The sequence below is a fragment of the Carassius carassius genome, chromosome 33, assembly GCF_963082965.1.
Source record: "Carassius carassius chromosome 33, fCarCar2.1, whole genome shotgun sequence".
NCBI lineage: Eukaryota > Metazoa > Chordata > Actinopteri > Cypriniformes > Cyprinidae > Carassius > Carassius carassius.
In genome coordinates this window covers 14,289,209-14,307,936 of record NC_081787.1, presented here as the reverse complement: position 1 = coordinate 14,307,936, position 18,728 = coordinate 14,289,209, and the positions used below count along the sequence as shown (strand labels likewise).

At 35.0% G+C, this 18,728-nt stretch overlaps 1 protein-coding gene across 2 annotated transcripts in view; it reads left to right on the top strand.

Annotated features, from left to right (window-relative positions):
* Nucleotides 1-5,819: 5,819 nt before the first annotated feature.
* Nucleotides 5,820-18,728, top strand: part of LOC132113794 (follistatin-related protein 5-like) — a 165,170-nt gene continuing 152,261 nt past the window's right edge. For both annotated transcript variants that reach the window (XM_059521796.1, XM_059521795.1), the window contains exon 1: nucleotides 5,820-6,192. In XM_059521796.1, coding sequence (XP_059377779.1) covers nucleotides 6,170-6,192 — 23 coding nt within the window. In that variant the 5' untranslated portion in view covers nucleotides 5,820-6,169. The remainder of the gene's footprint in view (nucleotides 6,193-18,728) is intronic.

Sequence of the window (18,728 nt, the reverse complement as noted above, 5' to 3'; positions counted from 1 at the left end):
GCAAAGTGTCAGAAACCTGTCAAGCTAATCACCCACACCTGTTCCCTATCAGCGACCTCATCACAAGGACTATAAAGCAGTCACAGCCCCAGTTCTGGGTCAAGCCTCCAACAGGAATCGACTTCACGATCTTGTCTCCAACTCACCTCGCTTTCAGAAGACCTCCAGAAGTAACGTATACTTACTTTTGAAAAGCTAACCTGTGTGTCTTTGTTCTACTGTCTCCAGGACTCCTGAGATAACCCAGTTACCTGAATTTCCTACGAGCTTCGATATCTCCTGTGCTCCCGTAAGACTCTCTGGGCAGTGGCCTCCCCTGTAAAATTAAAAGAGACAAGTATTAGTATTTGGGAATTGTGTGGCTTTGACTTCTCACCAATTGACGAACTCACCTGCATTCCGCCGCTGAAATGATCTCCTACTTACCTTTCACGAACTCCTGAAATAAGAAACACTGTGTTGAATTCAACTACCTCTGTCTCCAGTGTATATCCTGACACAAAGCTGAATATTCAGCATCATTACTCCAGTCTTTAGTGTCTCATGATCCTTCAGAAATCATTCTAATATGCTGATTTGATGCTTATTGATAATCAGTTATTAACAATGATTCTTATTATTATCAGTGTTGAAAAAGGTTTGTGCTGCTTAATATTTTTGTTGAAATCATGATAATTTTTTTCTTAATTTAATTTTGTTTAAATGTCATTACTGTCATGTTTGATCAATTTAATGTGTTGCTGAAAAAATTATGTATGTATTTTATTATTTATTTATTAATTTTATTTATGTATTTATATCAAACTTGCATTACAATAAAAATGGGGGTATCACTATTTGTTTTATTCAATGTATTATTATTATATCTATTATTAGCCTAATAATAATAATAGAAGAATAAGTAGAAAAAAAAGAAGAAGAAATATTTCTTCAGCAGCAAATCAACATATTAGAAGGATTTTTAAAGGATCATGTGAAGACTGGAGTAATGACTGCTGGAAGTTCAGTCAGTATGTATTTATTTGATTGTTTATTTAACCTGCATTATAAAATCTATATATCTAATTAGGTCTTTTAGGAAGGGGTCCCTTGAAAGGTGAGCATCATATTTGGGGGTCCATGTCATCCAAGAAATTGAAAACCCCTGGTCTAGCCTTAAATGTTAATTAGTATTTTGCTGCGGTAGGGTTTTTGTTTTGTTTTTTTACAGTGCAGATGGGTTCTACTTACATGGGGCAGTGAATAAAAAAATTGGAGCTGCATAAGTAATATATACTGGAATGATAAGGCAGAGAGGCTTGGATGTGTACAACTGCAATAAAGCAACAACAAAGGCAGTGGATCAAGAGATGAGAGAAGAGGAGTATGTGTGGGTGTGGGGTGGGATGGTAAAGACATGGAACAAGACATAAACAGATCTGAGGATTTCTGCTGACGAAGATTACGTTTTAAGATGTTGTGGAAAGAAAACGGCACTTTTAATGTCCAGGAAAATAATTTTTTAAGAGGAGAGAGTTTGTAGACCATGTATTAAATCATAATTTAAATAAATGATCTGTGGACCAAGTGGTTGGAAATAGGTATAGCGTTTTACTACAGATGTTTTTATACTTCATTTTATAGCTATTTGACTTTAGTAAAAAAAAAAAAAAAAAAAAAAAAAAAGGGAAATGTGTAAAAGAAATAGGAAATTAAATCTTATTCTTATTGGTGTTTATAAATATTTGTATGTGACCCTTTTGTAAGACCCAAAGTCAGTTTTGCACATTTAAGTAGATTGGACACAATTGTTTTAAGTCATTTTAAAGGTAAATTCAATGAGCAGCAAAGATATTTTTTTACACTGAATATAGACATTGACTTTATCTAAAACTTGAGTGATTATTTTTATTGATTTAGTGAATCTTTAAATCATTTGCATTGTATTTATATTAGAAATTTTTTGGTATAGTAACACTTCACTGTTACGTAGATATATTTTAACTTCTGTCAAGATCTCAAAGTCTAAAGTCATATATCAGTGATTGCTAAAAGCATATATGTAGATAACATGGTGATAAAATAGGTTGTGAATTTGTCATCTGAGATTTCTTCCAGCTTCATGTTTCTCGCGGTTCTTTTCTGTCAGGAGTTGAACCCGCCGTGCTCCTCCAGGTCTCATTAGCTGTCCTGTCTCCCAGGTTACGCTCACATAATTGCTGCTGTTGACTGCAGTTCTGTCTCTTGATAATTATTTTACTTTTGGATACCTATTGTCCCTAAAGGTTTAGGACAGAGGTGACATCATGTCACTTCCTGTTAAACCTGTTATGTTTCTCAGGTTGGGTGAGAGGGCACAGTGGCAAACATGTTAAGTCACAGGAAAGCATTGCTTCATGGATATGCACTGCTGAGAACAGAACAAGGTTTAAAATGGAATTAAATGCTGGATATATCAATGGCAATTTAAGTTACAAAAATGTGAAGTAAACAGCATTAAGTGTTTTAGTGTTTAGTTTTAGTACTTAACCCTTAATTGCATAAAATTAATCAAATTGATAATAATAATAACAATATTTAAACCATGCTGCTATAAAATATCATTGTGAAATATTAAATAATATTATTAATATTAACAGTACAAATTAACAGATATCTCTAGTTGAGAATCACTGGTTTCTATAATATGAAGTTTTTTTTTTTTTTTTTTTTAAATAAATATAACATTTATGAATGAGTTTGAAAAGGGAATGATATACCCATTACCTTTGGAAATTAATTCATTACCTGGACTGTCCATTTGTCACGGTGTGGTGCATGAGGGGAATGCACAAAGACAAAGAAGATTATGATATACAGTCTTTAATATTCCACATAGGGGTAATCCATAGAAAAGAAGACAGAAAACCCCTGTATACTTCGACTTGACCGGATGTGATGAGTGGGGCGGGGCAGAGAGCCGTGGGAACAGGAGCGAGGCCGGTGGAGTGATTGGAAATGAGCGACACCTGCTCGACCCACCGGTCTCGAGTCCCACTGAGGAGATGGAAGGATATAAAACAGGAGCGACGACAGTGAAGGACGAGAGAGGACCAGGCCTGGGCTTTAGTTTGTGTTTGCTTTTTATTGACAGTCGTCCGCAAGGCTGTTGCGCTGTTTTGTGTTTATTTTGTCAGTAAAGTCTTTATTTGATTGTCCGCCGGTTCCCGCCTCCTTCTTCCCGATGATTATGAAGTTTGTACATTGTTACACCGGACAACCAAACACTGAACACAATGCAACATATATGATTAATGTTAATGAGGATAATTGACAAGACACACCAGGGCATCATGACACAATCAACAGGAGACAGAAACTAATTCATCTAGGTTTCTGCAAGTATCAAAGCTAAATATTATGCAGTTAAATTGTTCACATTAGTTAATTATAATTAGTTTTTAAATTTAGGATTGAATTTATTATTATTATTATTATTATATGTAATTAACCATTTTTTTTAAACAAAATCACTTTTCAAAATGGCTTTGTTAAACTGGAAATAGATGTAAAAAGGCAATGCAGTTTCTTTGTAGAAATCTATTTAATAAAATGCTTTGTTTAAATAATGTTTCTTCCCTTAAAGTATTTTTATTGCATAACAACACGCCAGTAACTGTTCTGATACGAATTACAAGTTACCAAATAATCATTGTATATGTATGTGTGTAAAACTCAGTGGTGTCCTGCTGCTGATTGAGACGGTGCAATTAACTTCCTACAAAGTGTGGGTGGTTAAATCCAACCACAGCACCCCCATGTCTCCATCACTCTGATTTTGTTGTTGCTTTTATCAGCTTTATTGCATGAGTACTATTCCCTCTGCCTATCAGCTTGAGCCATATGGGCTTTGTCTTTGTAGCTCTCTCACCATCATTTATACTGTAGGTGTTTTTAGACAGCTAAGTGGGTCTTTAGTGAAAACAATTATATGGAGATGCTCTCTCGCTCTTTCTCTCTCACTCAGTGAGCTGTTTTTGGTTCTCTTCCAATAATCTGCTGAGATATTTGGCTCTACCCTTCAGACTAGTTATCCTCAGAATTCCACTCTCTGTGTCTGTGTAAGGTTGCTTTGACTGTCTCACTTTCTCTGTTGGGTCATTACAGTGAGTTATAGTTCCTTTTGGAGCCCAACCAGATGCATTGTCTGGCTGATATTTACTCCTATGTGCAGCCACAATCATCATAACTTTTTCCATGTCAACTGGCTGCACCCAACAGCAGGTTTATGAAGTCTGAATGGTACACCATAGTGTAAAAGCATAAGCTTTTGAGGCAATATTTGTGTCCAATAGCACTACGGAGATAGTATAGCAATTTAGAAATTGAGAGAAAAAAGAGAAAAAAAAAGAGAAGTATTGCCGGTATTGTTGTGTTTAAATGCTAATTATATTTCTTAAACTCTTGTTTTGTTTTGAAAATCCTTTCCCTAATTGGATGTTCACAGGTCAAGAATGACCAGCTTTTAAAATTTACTTGTAAATACCTATTTAAACTACAATATCACCAAATCCTGGATTCACCTTCTTTTTTTTTTCTAATAGCACAGGTTTAGTAGTTCTTTTTGGCACTGATTGATTGTAGGCCTTGTTGATATGCACCTCAGTTCTTGAGTGATAAAAGAATTTGTAGATAATTTTGGCAATATTCACTCAAAAACTATTGCATACAGTATGTTCAGATCAGTGAGGCTTATGATCATTCAGTTCCAAAAAGAAATACAAAACCTGTGCAAAATGAAAGAAAACAAGTTGATAAAAACACTGAATCCAATATTTGGTAATAAAATAGCATAATAAGAGATTTACAAGTCAACATTTGTTAGGCCATTAATTTTTGACCGGGAACATCACAATGCACGAAATCCAATGTTTACTTCACACAATATGCTAAGTGAAATAAAATGTTTCTTACTTGACAAAATTTTCTGTCATCTTCACTTGACAAAGCCCCTCTGAGCCATATGATTTTTGGCACCATGATGAACTGACAAGTGTGGAAATCAGAAACATACTTGAGACTGATATGAGGGTCCAGGCACAGATGTGAAGATGTGCCTCCAGAACATGGGTGGAATCCTGATTGAAAACACCGCTATAAATTGGTCAATCTTAATCCTAGTCCTGAAGCTGCTCTAATGCTGATTTCATTGAAAATTTTATTTCAAATAAAAATAATAATCAATTAATTAAAAATAAATAAATAAATAAAATAGAAATAGAAATAAATTTTTAAAACCCATTTACACTTGAAGTTAATATTTAACCTTTTTTTTCCTTTATTGTTAAAATGTGTTTTTAGGATAAATTGCCCAAGAAGTATGTGTTCTCTGTGCATAACATCACATCACACAGGTATGTACATTTGACTAATTTTCTTGCATTTTATGCTATTTAGTTTGTTTATTACATTATTTTAGTGTCATGTATGTTGCTTCTTCATTATACAATCTGCTGTTACTGCATTTTACAGTATTAAAACCATTTCATCAGCTCGAATAGATTGGAATGTCAACATTGTGTGGATTAATGACACATGTATGCCATTAGGAACTGTAAAATATGCATGCCCAAAATGCCATACCACAATGCCAGTTTTTCTAATCATAAATCCACCTTTGGGCTTACTAATCAGTGCTGGACATAGATCATATATGTAATGTTTTCCATTTTCAGACCACAGGATAAATAATTTGGATGAAATACTCGAACACACAAACACAGCACCGCCTGGAAAAGAGAGGATAGGACGGTCTGCACACAAACTCTGTTCATATTTGTCAAGGACAATTCATTTAAACGGATGAGCTCAGACAAGTCAGCTGGTTGTTTCCACTCGTCGGTGTTTGCGGCGGAGCTTTCGATTGGCTGGTTGTATTATTGTATGCAAATCCGGTCGAGGTTGCAGCCAGTAGGTGAAAGACTCGCGCTGGTGTGGCTCTCCAGACCCGAAGCGCGAGGTGAAATCGCTTTCTGCGGAGCTGTCCACTCCAGGTTGGTGCTGAAACCGACAATTGGAAGGAATGCACAAACTCCGAGGACGTTGTACAGCGTAACCAAAACGGGATTGGATTTACTTCGCACCAGTTAGCATTGTTGTTCCAAAAGTAATTCTTTTATTTTAAAAACCTCACTCGGAAATACTTTTCTGGATGAGTTGTAGTTGGATAAACAGGTATGTTTTTCTTCTGTACGATGTACTACATAACCTGATGTGATTTACGATCAAACCTCACGGATGAATTTCCGTGTGATTTAAACGCGTTCACTATTATTATCTGCGATGGCTTCTGTACTCATGTGCAGTTATTCAAATGGATTAAATGGAGAGTCAAAGTGGAAAGCACTTTCGCTGTAGAGTGTGAATAATTTAGTATTTTGTGCAGTGACATTCAGCGTAGCGGGCACGACTGAAGTCCAGTAGCCGTGCTTGATGAAGTTAGACGAGCTTTTCCCATCCGCCGTATCGGGGACGAGTTCACTCGTCGGTCGATCCGATGTAATGTTGCCTTAAACAGTGCTGCGATAGTCCTCGAATGAAAAATGTAGACGTTAAGCACACGTACGGGACCCTGGGCAAAGCTCGTGGCCGTTTAATTTAGCCGCAGGGTACTTAGCAAGTTGTTTTTTTTTAGCACGCAAATCCTTGAGTGACACCGTGCGCGGGCGAGGGGATTATACTCTTGTTTTCCTCGTTCCGATTCAATCTGGCGTGTGTGTATGGCGATCGCTGGTAATTGACGTGGCTGACTAGAGACGGGCGACAAATTGGTGTCTGTAGTGCGACTATACGGATCCGTTCACATAGGACGTGTTCTTGCGTTCAAAAACAGATGGAAGAGGCGCAACGCAATGGAATAGACGCGTGATAAGTAGTTTAAATTACTGTTGAATCTCACCCCGCTGTCAGGTTACGACACAGACGTCTTTTAATGTTTGTGTCCATTATCTGGCTATTAGAAAATATGAATACCGAATAATCGAACGCAACTTATGTGAACAGCTCCAACGATTTAACCCGTTCACACTGTTCCATATACGACCATGCTACTCTAAACGCATGCATAAATTATAATAAATCCGTATATGATACATTTTTGTTATTTCTAATGTCCGTTAACAATCATCAACACCATGATCATTGTACACGGAGTTTAAGGAATTACAATAAACTTTTTATGAATTATTTAACTCAAAATCATTGAGGATACAGATGTTGTTAATATTGACGATGCACTCAGATTGAATAAGAAATAATCATCTGTGATTTAAGTGACACCAAACAAAAACTGTAAAAAAAAAAAAAAAAAAAAAAGATTGTGATGTCCATGGGTCTGAATGAATTATAGAAGACGTATGCTTCACAAAGATTTGTTTTTCCCCACCATGTTCACAAGGGCTGCCATTTTACAGATTTATTCTCTAGAATGCCTATTTCTCGATCTTAACATTTTGTCTCCTGGTTTGTTGTTGTCTGTTGGTTAAGGTTTTGCTGCCAAGCATTTATATAGAATCTGCTTTTGTAAGCGAAAGTGAAAGTTCAGATTAAAAAAAAAAATGGAAAGGAGTAAAAGCACAGAAAGGTGGGTGGAAATGCATTGTACCACCTGCTCAGTGTATGACTGATGAGATTCATAGTTAATGTATGAGAACACAGTGAGGGTCAGCTACTGTATGAGCTTCCATGCTTCTCTGCTCAAGTGGATCTGATGCACATTGAATTATACATCAAATGAGTATAGGTGTAATTTTGTAAAATTTTCCATAGTGCTCAGTAGCAAAGAATTTATTGAAGACAAAAACTCTACAAGGAACTCACACAGTGCAGAAAGTGAGAGGAACAACAAACAATCACTTCTTCAACACAAAGAGAGGCAAACATGCATTATCACACAAAAGTAAAGCCTCAGATCTTACAAACACACATTACAATTCACTGTATTGGCTATTAAATATGACTCCAGAGCAGATGGAATTTAAAAAAATATATAAATAAAAAAATTCTGTAGGAAACCTAGCTGGAAATATTGGGAAAAGAACACTCAATGGAAATATATAAATTTACACAGAGAGAAGGGGAAATGTAGTGTAAGCACATTATCAGCACTGGATCTTCCTATAACACTCTAAAGGAGACCGCATTATCCTTTATCTCTCAGTAGCAAAAACTCATCCTGTCACATTATTTCAACTCTCCAATTTTAAAATTTCACCCAATCTTAAATTTTTCAGCAGCAGGTGGAAGAGCTGCTTTAATGCTGTGGTGTGCACTGATGTGAGAAACACTGCTCACAGTGGAAATAAATGTAGGCACTGTTACCCAAAAGAGGAGTTCAGCATGTAAGTTGTGTAACTACTTAAAGTTTTCTTAGAATTTAAAGGAATAGTTCGCACAAAATATTGCTGCAAATGTTCTCCCCCCAGACCATCCAAGATTTAGATGAGTTTGTTTGTTCATCCGAACATTTGGAGGAATTTAGCATTATGGATTTAGCAATGGATCCTCTGCGGTGAATGGGTGCCGACAGAATGAGAATTCCAAACAGTTGATAAAAATATCACAATAATCCATGAGTATTCCTATTTGGCCAGAAGTGACAGAATGATGGATTTATTTCTTACAAACAATCATCTTTTCACTTCACAAGGCTTTAATTGATGGACTGGAGTCTTTTGAAATGCTAAGCATTTCCAAATCTGTTGTGATGAAGAAACAAACCCATCTACATTAAATGGCCTGATGGTGAGATTGGCCATTTTCAGCAAATTTTTATTTTTGGATGTAATATTACTTTAAAACATGTTCGTTCACCCTCATATCAATCAAAACCTGTATAACTTTATTTATTTTGTGTAAAACAGCTGTCCATGCAATGAAAGTAAGTCAAATGTGTTATCTTTAAAATATTTTCCTTTGTGTTCCACAATGAGTGTGAATGAATGTTGACAGAATTGTTATTTTTTTGGTGAATCTCTTTGAAGGAATAGTTCACCCAAAAATGAACATTTTGTCATCATTTACTTACCCTAATGTCATTCCAAACATGTATAAGTTTATTTTCTTTGTTGAACACAAAAGAAAATATTTTGACAAAAAAATAACAAAATTATGACAAAATTGACCTTTTTTGGGGTGAACTATTTTTTAACAGTCTTGCTGTAATTGATTATTATGAGAAGCATTAATATTTTTTTTCTTTGAAATAACGTCCACATTTTTCATTTCAATCAGCACTATCATCATCATCAGCCACACTGCCAGCCACAGCTGCATCTTCATCATCATCTTCATCATCACCATTATTATCTTCATGTTTTTCTCATTTTCTGCCTTCATCACAAATCATGGAATCGTTATGTGTACACATAATAGCGGTCTGTGATTTGCAGTTGTTTTCTCCACTGAAAGGCACTGCACTCACACCATACAAAAAAAAAAGAAAAAGGGGGCAATACAAACACTCTAATTGCTTCCAATAATTAATCTCCTCCAACAACTTCCTCGCCTTTGCAGCCTCGACGTGAATAGCATCACCCCGAGATACACGTTCAAATAAGAATACAGCATTATTTTCACACAATGCTGCTGAGATGAATGTGCGAGCAAACTTTATTCCTGTGGTCTGTGGATTCCCCTGTCCATAGATATGTTCATCACAGACCTGAGTGAGTCCTACTGTTGCACTAATGAATCCTGACACTGCTCACAGATTGGACAGGTCAGTGCAATCCTCCGTGACCAGCAAATAACACAGTTCACTGGTCAGCGGACATAGAGCTATCTCAAAGACCTGGCTCACAAAAGGCCTTTCTGACTTGCTCTCTGTATCCATCAACCAGCATGAACTTTTGGGTTTAGGGAAACTTTATGTTATTTCTGGTAAATTTGGATGGGAGTTATGGAATCTAATTTAATATCTCATATCCATTAGTTCAGCTTTAAAGTTGGGTAGATTTCAACTCTAAAATGATTTAAGGGAGTCAAATTATGGGGGGTTACTAAAAAATTATTAATAATAAAAAAAATAGTCTGTTTATGTGTTGTTATTTTTTTTATGTTTTTTTTTTCTGGGATTAAAAATCAGCCTTAAATCTGTTTTTCTTTTCCATCGTCAGATCTATTATTACATTTGTGCACATTCTATTTAAACTTACTCAGGGCAACAACCCATACTGTAACAACAACCCATACTCTAATCAACTCATTTCTGTTGAATACGGCAAATAAGTATGAGTGACTTGATTCTTGATAGGGCAGATATGTGTTTGACAGGGCATATTCACTGCATACTGGATCTGGCTCTGGGCATGGGAGAAAATAATTAGATTGTACAACCAATGTTTTGAAGTTGAATAGATTAAAGAACAAAGCCAAGTTCGGAAAAGTAGTTTGAACTCACAAAGGGAAATTGTCTGGATATTTCCAGCTTGTTCTCAGGCTTGTTCCCAGATTGGTAGACTGGCTATCTGATCCTGCTTATTGATTGTGGGTATGTGTGTGTGTGCCCACATTGCTCTAGATGTGAGCTTTGGAACATGTCCGCAAACAGACAGTGAGGTTGTGTTCTTTTTGATTGCCTTTGTTTGCTTAAATGTGTGTTTCTCTCTATGTTTGTGTGTTGTGGAATACACAGAGCCTCAGTATGAAAATCTCAGCTGCCTTCCTGAGTCGCATTTTAAGGGATGCAGGTGCCAGTGTCACATCGTAGTATCTGTCCCAAAACACAGGTACAGCTCTAGAAAGCAGTGTATCTGTTGCATAACGTAACAGAAGCTGTGTTCTGGCTTTCCGCTCTAATCTCACCTCTGTTGGCTGCTAGGGTTGTGCGTGTGTGTTCCATTTAATGAGTCCAGATTACCCAGGGAAAAATGGTAAGCAACCACATCACGACAAACTAAACAAGAACCTCGGGACGCTTCTTTACAGATCATAATTTTTTAATGAAAATGACTCAGACTATGATTAATTTAAATGACTTTCAATTGCACTATTAATTGCACAAGAGTTATCATAGAATATAGATGCTTCTGTCACACCTGTCAACATTTGGGCACCAAAATCTGGGAGACCTCAGAGCAAGGGTGGGTGGGAAACAAAAAGTTTCACAAAAATTATGAACTTCACATTTGAGCCTTTAAAAAATTGTTAATAAAAGATAGATAGATAGATAGATAGATAGATAGATAGATAGATAGATAGATAGATAGATAGATAGATAGATAGATAGATAGATAGATAGATAGATAATTTAAAAATATTATCAAACAATTATTAACATAAATATATCTTAATGTCTTAATTGTTTAGATTTTAATAATGCATTAGTTTCTTGTTGATCCACCAGTTCACATTTTTAACTCTGCATATTTTCTGCTTAAAATGTGGGGAAATTTTCACTTCAGTCTGAACAAAAATAGTAGAAGGGCTTATTAAAAATGCACATTCATTCTCTGCAAGAGGAAAGGCAGAAATACAGGCGCTTCCCTGGAAATCGCAGTACACAAAGCAGCGCAGCAGCTGACTTTGAAACATGCACCATATTTAATCCATTAACCATGGCCCTTTGAAATTTAATCATAAAGCTATATATCTCAATTCTTGTCTTTCTGTCCCCAAATTTAAGACCTCTTGAATCATAATTAAAAATTTCTTTCTTGTACAATTTAATATTTTTTTATTATTAAGATTTTTAATTTATTAAGATCAGTGCGACACACTTTGCAAAAGGCGTCAATATGGCTTCCGAGATATGAAATTAAATTCTTCCGTCTAGCCGTTTGTTAAATTCATATGTAGGTTAATTTTTTTCGCCGAAGCACCACCTGAGTCTTCTCCTCCCATTTCTACCAGTGATGCTTGATTCAACTTCCCACATTTAACACCTGCACAGGTTTTAACAGTGCAACATGGTTGTAGGTTGCCAGGTTGAGGTCACAAATTGTTTGAAATTTGTGTGATGTGTCGATTTTGTATTTAGGATGTGTTTCATACAATATCTGGCAACTGGACAACCTTGGAATAACATATTAATGTGATTAACGAGAGTTTCCCTAGAGGAATAACAAAACTGGAGGAGTGTGGGAGATGTGTGTGAAATACGAGAGACTCCTAGGAATAACGTGAGTTTTGACAGGTATGGCTTCTGTTGTGTCTAAAAATATTAAGGATAATATCGTTGTTAATGGAATAGTTCATTCCAACTTAATTTTGTCGTCATTTACTTGTTTCTTTGTACTCGTTTCTTTTTATCATAGAATGCAGATAGAGACATTGCGAAACACTGCTTGTGTTTGTCCTTGCACTTATAAGAAACTAGACTCCTTGCAGAAGTAACAAATAAATTATTATTTTTGAGTCTGATCTTTTGGATGAAAAACCAAACTGATTCAGTACATAAGAACTCACTGACTCCCTGGTCCAGTTGTGGCCACTAATTTCAGTTTAGGGTGAACTGACTTTAAGGTCTCATCGTTTCCATAAAGCTATGCCCTTTGAGTGAATTTAGTTAAATGTAGGTTAAGATGGACATTTTGGAGATGGTCTCAGTTAGAGGATACAGCAGTTTAGGGGGAGTGCGAAGTAAGAGAGTTCCCCCTGGCATGACTACTTTAAGACTGTTTGGTCCTGTTGTTACGCCTCTCATCTTATTAGATTTCAAAGAGAAAGACCACACATACTCAAAAAAGAGAGCAAAACCATTTAGAGAAATCCTTATGCTCTGCCCAGGTGGGGCTGCCTTACAATCAAGGCTTATTAGCATATTACCCAGCATGCTAGAGCAGCACCCAGAAATTATGTTAGTGGGTGGGGAGACTAGAAAGTGAGTCATTCAAGGTGGGAGAACCCCTATGGGAGTCAATCCAGAATGCTCATAAATTTGTTTGCACATTAATCTGCTTTTAGTCCAGCTTAACATTGACTCCAAAAGGGACTAAATGGTTTTATCAAGAGAAATAGATATGAGATGTGAATCCTTGTAGTTTATCTGCCTTCAGCAATGTAGCACAGTTGTGATAACACAGGTAAGTCGTCCACTGAGGATGGTGGCTCAATCGCCTTAATTCCAAATTTGATTCGAAACTTGTTTATCCTCCTGGATATGTACGTCTATGCTGGATTTTGAGAAAGATTACCTCTAAAGAGTGATTTAGCTCTGAGCTCAATTTCCACACAAAACTGGAGGGATTTAAGCCTTAGTGTCTCCGCTCAGTATTAGGCCCTTTGGAGCTGAACAAGAAAGGAAACAGGAAAATTTTCATAAAATTATAGTTCAAGATCAGGCTTGAAAATGTTCAACCTTTCTTTTTTCTTTTTTTCAGTGTTTTTTTTTTACATTTATATGTACAGCACATGCGCATAATAATTTAAAACAGTGATTCTCTTTCGAAAAAAAAAAAAAAAAAACTAAATGCAAGAACAATTTAAAATGAATAATAAAACTATAATTATTAAAATTAAATTAAATAATTAATCTTTAAAACCTGTAAAAAATGAAACCATAACTTTATAATATACTAATTGAACATTTTAATTGTAAATTGTATAATTTTTTAATTTAGATTTTAAGGATATTTTTGTTTGCCTTTAAGAATTTTGGTACTGTGTTGGGTCACCACTTGATATCTAATGTAAAATCTGGCCAAAACCCGTTTGAAACCACTGATTTAAGATATTTTTTTAATGGATATTTTCAGATGCAAAATGTCCTTTTTTCTTTGTGTATGTATGCATGTATGTATGTATAAATAGAAACATGAATAACAAAGCACAAAAAATGTAGCCTGCTACGTTTTTACATATTCAAACAAAATGTGACACAAATACATGCATGCAAACGCAGTTACATATTCTCAACTTTTGACATTTCTTTATCAGTGACATTTCTTTCATCCACAAAGGATTTACGAGGGGATATGCAGGCAGCAAATTACACTCTTTTTTGTGATTACAGTGCTGCATTGGGAAAGATGTCTGAATAAAAAAGATAACATGTTCATGAATGTGATGAGCAGCAATAAATAATGGCACCTGGTACACATGAACAGAGCAGTGTTTACACAAGTCCTGATCTCTTTTTTCATCTGTGATTGTGTTCTCCTGCCAGTGTGCTTTTATCATTGGTTTCTAGCAGAACTTTGGGTGTAATTAATCAGGGGATATTTATTGTCCATGTTCCCTGTCTGGATAAAGCTTACTCTCCTCAGACTAATCTGGTTAAAGGACCAGCACGTGGTTGACCCGCCCGGCTAAACCCTGGTCATGTGATGCTTATCTGGACACATAATGACCTCTGCATGTGAGGTTGACTGTTTTTGCAATACTTGTGATGTGGTCATCACAAGTGATATGTTTAACATGTTGGTATAGATATGATATCTTTGTTAATGTCTTGAAATAAACTAAAAAAAAAGCCTTAAGCCATTTCAATTTTCACTTTATTACTCCTAGTGAGGACTGTTATATTAGATGGAATATACAGATGGAATATTAAAAATGGAGAACGATAGACTTTCATTACAACTTAACTGTATAAACAACTCTTAAAATGTTTTGCACACACGCAGATTTAGCTATTTTTTGGGGAAAAAGAAGAAATAAATTAAAACAATGCAAAGATTTATGTATGATTTAGACAGAGACAGAGAGACGTGATGCTGCATTGTTTACCCTTATGAAAAATAAGTTTATTCAAGTGTGCTATTAGTATACTTATTTTAAACTAAAAATAGGAAAGTATGCTTTTAGTTTAGTTTTTATGTACCTTTCAGAAATGGGCTTTATGTACTTCTCAGAAATATACTTAATGTGACATTTAAGTATACTTGACTTATACTTACAAAAAGTCTAAATATATTTGAGCTATACTTGTGCTCCTATAATCCGTGTTTTCATTATTATACGGTAAAGGGTGCTAGTACACATCTAATGCACAGAATTTCCCCCCAAAAAAAAGAAACACAAGTGAAGGAGAAAAAGAAACAACAGATACTAACACATGTAATCTAACACGATCATCTGACATGGAACAGCATTAAAACTGTAACCTTATGGAATAAAATGTCGACTGATGAAGAGGTAATAATTACAGTCAAGCTTTGGGGTGTTGATCGACTCCATCTCCATCTTGATATTATCAGTCTGAATCCAATTCATAGTCTTTTTTTCAGCTTTTTGTTCAAAATGTTATTTTATTTTTCTTAAGTGTTTAAAAAAGACCTCACGAAGCTACTGTATTACAAAATGTTTTTGTTAACAAGCAGATACCCTGTTATTTATTTTGATGTTTTGTATGTTCAAATATTCATATAACAAAATATATACAAATTAAAACCTAAACATAGTAGTATACTTAAAGTATGATGTAAAGTTCACTTAAAGAAAAGTTATGAGTATACTTGCAATATAAAACTACTAAACTAGTAGTTTACTGAGACTATACTTAAAAGTGTACAAAGTATTTAATTAGTAAACTATCAGGATACCTATAAGTTCACTTTTAGTATAAATATTGTATTTGTAGTATTGTATTTTAGTACAATACAAACTACAAACATAGAGGTAAACTAGTAGTCTACTCAAAGTTTGCTACTGTTATACTTTTATATACTAGAAAGTGGGCCAATTTAGTCCCAAGGAGTATTGAAACAGTAAACTTGCAAGTATACTACTAGAACACTGATATTTGTATACTTGATACATAAAGTATACTTAAAAATATACTTGAACTTTACTTAAGTATACTTAATAAAATAAACTTGAAGTATACTACTTTTTGGTAAGGTTATTGACATCCCTTGTTTCGCAAGTTTCAGAATCATAATGATGAACTCTTAAGCTGTAGCTTAGCAGGAGGACTTGAATGCAACACTGTAAGCTATATATAAACAGTGTTAGCTTACATAGAAAGCTAAATGTGCACGTGGCAATTTATGGCTATTTTTTCTTGTCAAAATACAATTTTATAAAGCAAATTCATTTTCTGATTTTATGCAGATCCTGATCATGAGGCACAAATTAGATCATTTGTAGCTTTCTATACAATACTGAAGGCACCTGTGTTAACGTTTTCTTTATCCAGCAAATACAATGGAATTGATCAATTAATTCAAAATGTTAATTTTGTTAACTTTAGTGGTTTCTTTAAACAGTCATGGATCCAGGAAGCGTAGTAGTGTAGTAGCATCAGACATTGGGCATCTGTTTGTCATTTTTGCATTATTGTTTGTGTTTCTGGTTTTTCAATGAAGGAAACTTTTACAGTGCTGGCTTTTTCCATTCTGGCTTAGTAGGAAATTTTGATTTTTTTTCTTGTAAAAACACTAGAGGCTGCATAAAGAACAAAAATCACAGAATGTGTTTATTGGCGTTGTATCCTGGCTTGTTCCTGTTTAACTGTAGAAAAAGAAACATCCTGTATTCCATATATAACACAACACTACCATTCATAAGTTTGTGGTCAGACTCTGTAAGAGTTTTTAAAGTCTCTTATGCTCACCAAGGCTGCATTTATTTAATCAAAAAGTACATTAAATACAGTAATATTTTTAAATTAATCAAGGTAAAATAAGTTTTGTATTTTAATATATTGTAAAATGTAAATTTTTTTAAAATGTCTAATTTTTACTGGTGGCACAAATTACTATACTGTTGCTGAAATATTTCTGTTTTAATAATAATGCTGAATACTGGATAGCTTTATGAATATATATAGTTTGTATGGCATCATGTGTTTTTGGCAGTATATGTAAATATCTTGGGTATGAGAGTGAGGATCGTATGCACCAACAGATTTTAATCACTTCACTTTTTTTCCAGCTCTGCTTTACAACTTCTACAAAGAAAATGCTCTTTAAGAGTGGTTTTATGAGCCTTGCAGATGATCAAAACACATTAAAATCTCCCAGCCCACCTGGAGGGCTGAAGTGAAAGATCCCTGGTCATTTTTGACTTCAAGCAATACATGCTGTCATTCACAGTCTAAAGTCACATCCAAAACAGAGATTAAAATATAAATAAAGCATGTTTTTCTGCTGCTTGAATTTTCATGGATTGTGTCTAAAAGTGTGCCACACACACTCCAAATTTAAAAAAGGCCAAAGCTTAAAGAGATAAATATATAATCATTAGTTATCATATAATAATCATTAGTATCATTTACTCAACTTCATGTTGTTCTAAACCCTTCTACTGTGGAACACAAAAGAAGATATGAAAATGTGTTTTTGACCACACAAGGAACATCAGCTGGATTCAATATGTTTAGAGCACTCTGAATATCAAAATATTTTATGTTGCACAGATAAATGTTCCCCTTTAATAGGATCAGCAGTTATATACAATATAAACCAGAATTACTGAGGGCTTTGCACCTATGCAGTATTTTGTGAGGCGAAATTTAAGCACCGACAGAAATGTAATGATATTGAAACAAAGCTGGAGAAATAAATTTTGCATGACCTTTAGGACACTCAAAAGGTTTAACAATATTGCAGGCAAATTCTGTCAATCTTTTTTTCAACACAAGCCTCTTTATACACTACAGTCCAGTATAATTAGAAGTTCTTCTGACAGTTTACACAATGACAGAAAAGTCATGTTGACACAAAAGGCCAACATCTGTCACCGCCCACAGCCCAGTGGTTTGACAGACTGCAAAATATAGGTGAGATTTCACAGGGTTTTGTAAGTGGACCATTTCCAGATTTTAATACTCACTGTCTCTTCTCTCGACATAGTGTTAACAGTTGCATCTCAAATCCTCAGTATGAGACATGGGAGGAAGCTACATTGCAGAAAGATCTGTGCCCCTATTCAAACAGAGTTCAGTAATTCACTGTAACAGTTTGCTGTGAACATAATATAGCAGATTCCAGGGGTGTAAGAACAATAATGAATATTAATAAGGTGTCCGGCTCATGAATATTAATTGGGTAGCATGATGTTCGTCAGATATCTGATTTGCTGAAAAGCGAGTAAAAGGATGCTAATTCAATCAATTGAAAAATAAAAAGAAAAAAAAGACGTTGACAGCTTTCAGCTTTTCTTTAAATCACAGATTAAAAATGAATATTAAAACATGCATAGATATGAGAATAACAGACTAGATAATAAAAACAGGCAGAGAAAGTAAGCAAACAAAGTATCTTTTGGAAAAGACAGGCCGTTTTTTCTGACCCTCTGTGTATGCCTTGTTTCATGATGAATGTTAAAATTCACCCAAGCTGGTCAGTTTAGTTTGATGTTGAAAAGACCATTTTGACTGAAAACATGTTTGCACAAATAAAACGGACACAAAATGTTTTATTTCTTCTTCTTCCTCGAAGAAAACAACTGTATGTACAGTAAGTGCTAATAGAATGTAATGTTATTGTTGTAGCTGCCAGCCATGAAACTCAGTAACCAGACCTTTGGGACTGCTGTGCAGATTTAAGCAAACAATGAAATAGGCCTGTTCTGTATTTCTTGAACCTCTGTATACAAATGCTGCACTGTTTTTTTTGTTGTTGTTGTTGTTGTTTTTTGCCTTACAGTGTGTAATCCAAATATTTTTGCATGTTTTTTAACCTTGCATTATTTAGCCACAATTCACAGTTCAATTAGTGAGAGCTTTTTCCCCTCACAAGAGAGGAACAAAGAGATTAAGTGCAAGCACTGCTGCCTGCTTTCCTAAATGTACATGGCTTGGTGTGGATGTGGATCATTGTCAGGCA